This window comes from Glandiceps talaboti, chromosome 3, assembly GCF_964340395.1.
Source record: "Glandiceps talaboti chromosome 3, keGlaTala1.1, whole genome shotgun sequence".
Taxonomy (NCBI): domain Eukaryota; kingdom Metazoa; phylum Hemichordata; class Enteropneusta; family Spengelidae; genus Glandiceps; species Glandiceps talaboti.
Genome location: NC_135551.1, coordinates 5100565 through 5108798, shown reverse-complemented (window position 1 = coordinate 5108798; position 8234 = coordinate 5100565). Strand labels below are relative to the sequence as shown.

Genomic DNA, 8234 nt, shown 5'->3' with positions numbered 1-8234 from the left:
TTGTCTGATGGACAAATGATAATTCCAGTCACAGCTAGTACAGCATAACATGGTGAAAGATTCAAAACAAAACTTTCACTCAAGATTAACATTTGCCACCACACCACACTAGCTACCTCTACAGATTACATTTAGCACAAAAGGGGAAAAAAGTTGTGTGTTTCCGATAATATGGCCTCAGAGAATAGGGTAGATAGGTCGGGATTTTATTTTATTTTATTTTATTCTATCTTTACCTTTTTAATTGTTTTGATTTTTGAATGATATTGCTTCGACCCAAAACCAAACGAAATGTTGGTCAGAATACTCCTTCTGTGATAGTTTGAATTAACATGTACAAACATCACAGTGGAAACAAAAAGACGTGCATGAAGGTCAAGAAGAGAAAGAATGTCTTATCTTTTTGTTTTAAATGCTTAAAATATGGTTAGGGTTGGCGGCTTAAACTGCGATCGTTCGGGTTATATCGGAAACATTTTATTTCTATTTTGCCTAACAGATATAGTGTCTTTTTTTTTATAAGACCAATTTTTAGTGAATATATCATTAGTTACCTGATGAAAAAAATGTCCCAGTTGCAGCTACCGCTGGTCGATTTTCTCCTTAGATAGTGTAGTGGAAGGTATAAATTATGTATTTGAGTCTACATGTATATGCCATGTTATTTCGACTTGCCTCGATACCTACGCATATTGTTTAATTAATATTGATTTTCTACATACATCGACGATAACAAGACACATGTGTCTGTATTAGGGAGCCGTCATTATTTATGACCTGGGTGGGGACAGAGGAATTGCTTGAATATCCAGAACATTTGAGCCCCTCCACCCCCTACCCCGCCGGCCTTGAAATTGTTTTCGTAACCCCTTCCTATACTCACACCTTTTTCGTAACCCCTACCATTTTAGTCATAACTGTTAATGGCGCTACAAACATGACTCAAATTGAGGATGAGTGTTCCCTTGAGACATCCATCCATCTATCCATCCATCCATCCGTCCACCCACATACATACATACATACATACATACATACAAATAAACAAACAAACAAAAACAATTCTTTATTTTGAAAGTGAATTTCCTCATAACAGGATGGATGTAGCTTATTTCAAAAGAAAGAGGTTACAATGAATGCAACTTAATCCCAAAGTAGTTAGTAAAATTGGAAATTAGGCGATATAAGTTGAATCAAGTTTGAGGATGCCAGATGGGGAGGGTACGGGAGGGTTTCACCCCTCACGCCCCTGTAGATTTTTGATATACTTCAAGGACTAAAAGAATGCCGGGTGCCATTTAACATGTCGAGGTAGTAATAATACTACATAAAATTTGAGTATCCCCCTTTCACTCCCAAGTTTTCGAGTAACCCACTTTCATTCTCCAGTTTTTGAGTGACTTTTTGAGTGACCATTCCTCCAACCCCCAGGTCATAAAGAATGACGGCTTCCTTAGCTTGCTGGTATTTCTTGTATTTGTAATGAGTCATTTGCATAACTAAAGTTTTGTAATCAAGCAATAAAACAAGATTGCTTGCTTCAAATTTTATATGATTTAAATTCGTACATACATCGACGAAAACAAATTGCGCACCAGTGTTCGATATTGCTTGGCGATGACGTTTTTAATTTGAATATTAAAGTTGTTTGCACAATGAGTGATTTGTTCGCAATTAGACAATGAATTGAACTTCATGCCGTGTGGTGTATACATTAACGATATATCACAACGCATGTCTCCTATAACTTAGCAATGGATGCTTCAATTGCCATACAATTTGGTATGTTGATGATGATATAAGTATATATCAACAACGAACGATAAGGATTTCTAATGCAGTCATCACTTTTTGTGTGTATGCAGAAGTATATTTTGTAGACAAACAAATGTCTTTGTCTGTACTGTACTCTGGCAAGCCGAACAGATGCGAATTTCCAGATATATATTTGATGTTGTAAATTTATTATATATAGGTATATTTGTATTTTCAACAGGCACCGGGCATTTTATGCAATCTACTATGTACGACTCTATTAGCTGGGGCATTACCATTCAGCGTGAAGATATTTTACTTTGCAAAAATGATAGAACCTATAATTTTGTTTACTTACAATGTATGCCGTTTTGTATGTTTGTCAGTTTACTCATGTCGTGATCATAGCTATGAAAGTCTACGGCTTTAAAAGGTCGAAACGATCCAAGAGTAATTGAAATACATGTATCGTCAGACCACCATATATTTTCTGTAGGGGTCAGAATGAAAATGTATGACAAACACAATACGTTATAAGTTATAACAACAATCAGTATAATTTGAACGAAAAGGCACCAATGGAATATTTGTGTAAGTATTGACTTGGCAGCAGTTTATACTAACTTATAACCAGCCGGTGAACTACCACAGCAAAGTTTTTGTCAAATACAATGTACATTTCCGATAAAATATTGATATTTTCAAACAAAGCATGACTTGTACATATGGCAAGCCGAGCAGGCCAAAACAAATATGTAGGTATATTTGCATTTTCAACAGGTACCGGGCATTTTATGCAATCTACTATGTACGACTCTATTAGCTGGGGCATTACCATTTAGTGTGAAGATATTTTACTTTGCAAAAATGATAGAACCTATTATTTTGTTTACTTACAATCTATGCCGGTTTGTATGTTTGTCAGTTTACTTATGTCTTGTTCATAGTTATGAAAGTCTACAGTTAGACAAATGAATTTAAAAAAATAATTTATCAGTTAATTATAAAGAATCGATTGTACGATACACGGTTGTCCCCATTTGTAATTTAAGCATATTGATTATATATATGGAGAGAAGGAGAGATCTATATCCCAACCCCAAACCCCGCCATAAATTCGGCTCGTTGCCTTAGCTTCATATCTTGTGATGATGAATATTAAATGCATGTTGCTTGTTTTTACTAGTTTAATTTTTATCAATGCCACATTTACATTGTGATCCATGTTCATTGGATTGGACTGTGTACTGAAGGCGTTTTGTTGCTGGTAACAAATCATATCTCCACGGGAGCGGCTGACGCTATTGATCCCATGCCGGAAGCAATAAAGTGTTACAGTAGCACTTTTTCTTGAGCAGTGCAGTGTTGACTTGCCACAATGGAAATATCCTCAAAATGTAGAATGGGTCAAAAGAAACGATATATCGTATTCGTTATTGCTGTATTAGTCGTGTATGTTATACTGGCAAACGTGGTAAGTACGCAAATATATCTCAATCTGAAATTGTAGTCATCACGATGGACAATTCTGTCGACAGCGGTTTGTGTTCACTTAGTATGTTCACTATCATACCACAAGCAACTCACTGTCAATGAATGTATGCCTACTTACATCGCTTTACATGTTACTTATTTGAACGATATGAATATGTATGTACATCACTAAAATTCACTGTGTTTTACCATAATATATTTAATACATGCTGATTATTTTTTCTCATAAATGTGAACCTGGTATAACCGAGGAGTTTGTGTCAACACGGTTGATAATGTGTTTCACTGATGAGACATGTAAAAGTATAGAAATTCTTATGACTTCTCAATGGGATTAAGTGAAATATATTTCTGTGTTATATGTGTGTGTGTGTGTGTGTGTGTGTGTGTGTGTGTGTGTGTGTGTGTTATTTCTATTCTTTAGTTTAGAATCGAAATATATATACCTTTTATATGGAAAAGAAACATAATTGTGTCAGATGATGACTAAAGTGGCAAACTAACCTCGATTCTGTTTTAAATGGAATTTGTCTTTCGTAAGATTATGAAATATTTCTGATGTTTGTTCGGTATTGGTAAATAAAAGTCTTGAAATACTCAGTTTTATGAAGTTAATATTTTTGTCTTGCAGATGACAACATGGAAGGTAATACCTGAATTTATAGTCAGGAAAGCACCAGTTCAAGAACTGAAAGATATGTCAACGCTAGCAGAAGAAAAGAGACACACTTTCAATAAGGAAGAGTCGATTGTCCGTGCTGGCCGTTTTCCGTACATAAATTACAGTCACTTTGGAATGGAATGGAATAGTATCGTCGAGGAATTTGAATGGTCCTACAGTCATTTGAAGAGGAATGTACCCGGGAAACATAAAGTACCAAGAAATGCATTTCAAATGCAAATCAATTCCTTTGGATTAACTTCACCTCCCCAATCAAAGTAGAACAATTATAAACTCCATTTAATTTCTTTAAAACTGCACTAGCTGTGACTAGGATATCAAAGATATATTTGCTATCATTGTTCATAGCTCATAAAACAACACCATACTTGTTCATTAGCGGTTAATCTCATCCTGGTACTGTAGTGACTAGCATTACATTTTCAGCGAAATTATAGTTTTGAATCATTCGCCATTTCAGTTTTGACTTGCCTTGTTAAATTTACAGGTGTACATGTATACAGTAGTATTGTTCATTTAATATTCAATATCAAAACATGACCTAGGTCATATATACTGTCAGTTACGTCGAGATCCACGTATTCTCATGTCTTGTGCATAATTGTATTTGTGTACAAATTCAACGTGTACTGGTCGACGAGACACTGATTTTAGGGTGCCTATCGTAAATTACAAATAATGTGTTATGATTACAGCTACACACACGTTTACCTATACTTGATTCAATACATTTAACGGTATTAAGTAAGTCATCTAGCGAACACAGTTTTAACAAAAATGGTCGAGTTGTGGCTAGTGCACCTTTTAGGCATGTCTGTCTGTCTGTCTGTCTGTCTGTCTGTCTGTCTGTCTGTCTGCCTGCCTGCCTGCCTGCCTGTCTGTCTGTCTGTCTGCCTGCCTGCCTGCCTGCCGGTCGGTCGGTCGTTCGTTCGTTCGTTCGATCGATCTGTCTGTCTGTCTGTCTGTCTGTCTGTCTGTCTGTCTGTCTCCTATACTAAAATGACACCTTGTGTTTTTAGGTTGTTCCTAGTGTCACAGGAAAATAACTTAAGAAAGGGTGATTATGTTCACGCCGTTGTGGAATCTTATGATAAGAGTGGTAACAGACGATTACGTGGTGGTGACTTCCTTCAAGCGGTAATGTCAAGTGAAAACCGTTCTAAAAGAACAGCTGGGAGGGTTGTCGATTATGGGAATGGTACCTACAGTATATATTTTTATGCTGGATGGAAAGGAGAAGTAACCATAACAGTAGAGTTAAAATACTATCGAGAGGCCATCTTGTATAACAAGTATTTAAATAGTATTACAAATCAGCGCCAGGCATTAACGGCAAACTTTACTGATGGTGTGATAATTGAAACAAGAAACTGTTCGATAATTAATGAAGGAATATGGAAGGATAAGTGTGGATATATCAGTCCATCATCTCTTGGAAAAACAGCCTTGATTTGTGAGAAGCCGGAGAAATTGTCTTACAAGACGTTGAACAGTACAAGTGGCAATGTACATGCCATGAATTATAATACAGAGAGAGATATTAAAGCAATGTCCTATTTGTTTACAATGTAAGTATAGAGATCGTAAAAGTATGTTTCGTGATGTACAATGAACTGGTTATATATTTTTTTCCGAACGCGATTAACTTGATGAGAGGTATCTGATTGAGAACAGAGAGCGGCGCCATTTACAGTTATGTTGTAGAGCCTTTCAAAAGTGAAATGTTCAAAATTATTTGTGATACAAACAATACATTCACTCAATGAATCTGGTCTTATTAATTGTTTCGAATATGCTGTCGTTAACGTGTTGTTCTTGTTGTTCTTTGTCTTTAATTAAAATTTGTTACTTAGGCAATATTTAAAGAAATAATAATTCGTAGCCTTGCCACTGTACTATAACATAGTATTGAGTGAGCTATTTAATCATGTGTTTTCTTTCTATCGTTTACGCAGTGAAGAATCTATTATTGCAAAGCCAATTGTGATCAACATTGACGGTAAGAATGAAAAGCATTTTTTAAGTGGCACACGTAGAGGTTAAAACTTTTACTTAGTTGGTTTAAATAAGGTTAAAGGTTATTATTTGAATTATATAGTATACGTAATCTCGATGATTACAATGGTGCCAGGTGCTAAACAGCATGCCCTCACGATCGCCCTCCTAAAACTTGTAGTTTTTTTCAGTAGTCAGTCTATTATTATTCAAATGAGTCATTATGCAAGTTAAGTGTACACGCATTACTGGGATGATCACAGGAGTTAATATTAACGATTTGCATGTTTAGTGTAATTATTGCGAGTGATAACTTACAATATCTGAATTTCATTTATTCATCACAGATTCCAATGTGACACCCGAGCTTCCCCCATGTGGACCTGATCTACCCGTTCCAATGTCCAGTGGCTATTGGAAGACCAACCTGACCTTTATACCTTTAATGTGCCGCAGTCAAACGTGGCTGCAGGAAGACATTGAGAGGTGTCTGTTAGGAAAACATTTATATTTCTATGGAGACTCGACCGTACATCAAATTAGACATCATTTGTTGGATACATTTCCTGTAATAAGTTCTAAATTACATGTACATGATCAATTCGTTCTTCTGAGAACAGGTTCTCGCGTTCAGTATTATGAAAATATGCTATTTGAAGGCGATTTAATCGATGAAATAACAAATTGCACTTCAGAGATCCCCCTGGTAATTTTAAACTTTTGTTTTCATTTTGGATCTTGGACAACAAGAGCTTATCTAGATAGACTATTCGGAGCAAAAGTTGCAATTGTCAGATTATTCAGCCGATGCAGCAATTCAATCGTCGTCATTAAATTAGCACATCCACGAGAGAATCTTAACAGTGTACAGTCAGTGCATAGCCCTAACGTCAGATTCCATGACATGGACAGAATGATCCGTAGGGTCTTCGGTGGCATTGGTGTCAGTTTCTTGGATATCTGGGATCTTAGCATGTCCCATACATCAGTAGATAAAGTTCATATGCCTCCCTCGGTTATCCGGCAAGAATTCTATCTTATGCTATCCTACGTTTGTCCAGACATGGTCAAGAAATCACAGTTTTAAAGTATCTGTACATTTAAGAATCTTGATGTTAATAACAGATTTCAGGAAAACTATACTAGACCTTAAAGATGCACACTACATGTCATACGTGCAAACAACATTCTACATCCCACTACTGCGAAATCAATTAAGATCCACCGGGCATTATGTTACATTGAATGAAACTTATGTTTAGCATCCTTGTAACCATGGTAATGAACAGCCCAAATTTGCCTTAAATTATGGCTCTATGCATACACTTTATGTAAACACAATGTCATTCTGCCGGTAGGTGCACACATAATGTAAGGTATTAAGGATGATGTTGTAGAAATGTTGACCTATGTTGTGAGTGTGTCCATCTAGTGCTTGGATCGGAGCTAACGTTCTGGCCGCCTGTAGCTCAGCCGATGATATCCAAACACATGTACAGGTACTGATTAATGCAGTGCTCTCACACAAATATGCTGTGGTGGTAGTAGTTGGAGAAATAACCAATGCCTTTATTCTTTCAACGTGGTGGCAGTGGTGGGATTAATTCATTTAAACCATTAATTCTGGGGACTAGTGTCGTTTTGTATGCCTGGCAGCATTAAATCCATGTTTTTGAAATGTTTCAAAGGGGGAGGGTCATATTTTAGAGAAAGGAAATTGAGGTAGGGTCACTTCTTAGCAAGACGGAATAGGGGAGGGTCACATTTTACGCAACAGCCCGAGCCTGACCCCCCCCCCTTGTAATTACTGAAGGAGACTTATTTTTTGGAGCTTTTTGAGTGCGTGAAAAATCTCTTCCATTGATAACAATCCTTTACAAGTACCAACCTTTTCATTCAATCACTTTAGGAATGTTATCACTATTGAAAAAAAAACATAGATATCTTCCGGATTTAAATCTGGATGGCTAGTTGTATACAACTTGGTGTAATATTTACGTATCTTAATTTGATGGTTGTCTTCCCTGAGTTCATTTATGTTTTTTCTTAGTATAAATTCTTTTTTTTCAAGATTTAGAAAGTATGTTCTACTCTTTTCACCATTTTGGTACCATTGAGGCCTAGATCAAATGGCAGAACCTCTAGCTGTCTCATACATCAACTCATCTAAGTCCTTCAAAGTACCATACTCTGCTAACACTGTCTCGTCAAGATTTCCATCAATTTCTTCCTCTAATCTGTGTAACTTATTGTGAATATCTTTCTCTTTGTCTCTCCTGTTCTTTGCCCTCTTCTTACCATACACTAA

General features: G+C 36.3%; 1 protein-coding gene across 1 annotated transcript; it reads left to right on the top strand.

Moving 5' to 3' along the window:
- The first annotated feature begins 5377 nt into the window (after positions 1 to 5377).
- On the top strand, positions 5378 to 7013 carry LOC144432692 (NXPE family member 3-like). The gene is made up of 3 exons (XM_078120955.1): positions 5378 to 5499; positions 5887 to 5930; positions 6274 to 7013. The coding sequence occupies exons 1-3, from the start codon at positions 5447 to 5449 to the stop codon at positions 7011 to 7013; spliced, it is 837 nt and encodes a 278-aa protein (XP_077977081.1). The 5' UTR covers positions 5378 to 5446.
- Positions 7014 to 8234: the final 1221 nt, after the last annotated feature.

Excerpts from the sequence above, each read along its gene's own strand:
- LOC144432692 (XM_078120955.1), top strand. The coding sequence starts at position 5,447 with ATGAATTATAATACAGAGAGAGATATTAAAGCAATGTCCTATTTGTTT. Across the intron at positions 5,500-5,886 it reads ATGTCCTATTTGTTTACAAT|TGAAGAATCTATTATTGCAA; the intron begins GTAAGTATAGAG and ends TCGTTTACGCAG. Across the intron at positions 5,931-6,273 it reads AATTGTGATCAACATTGACG|ATTCCAATGTGACACCCGAG; the intron begins GTAAGAATGAAA and ends TATTCATCACAG.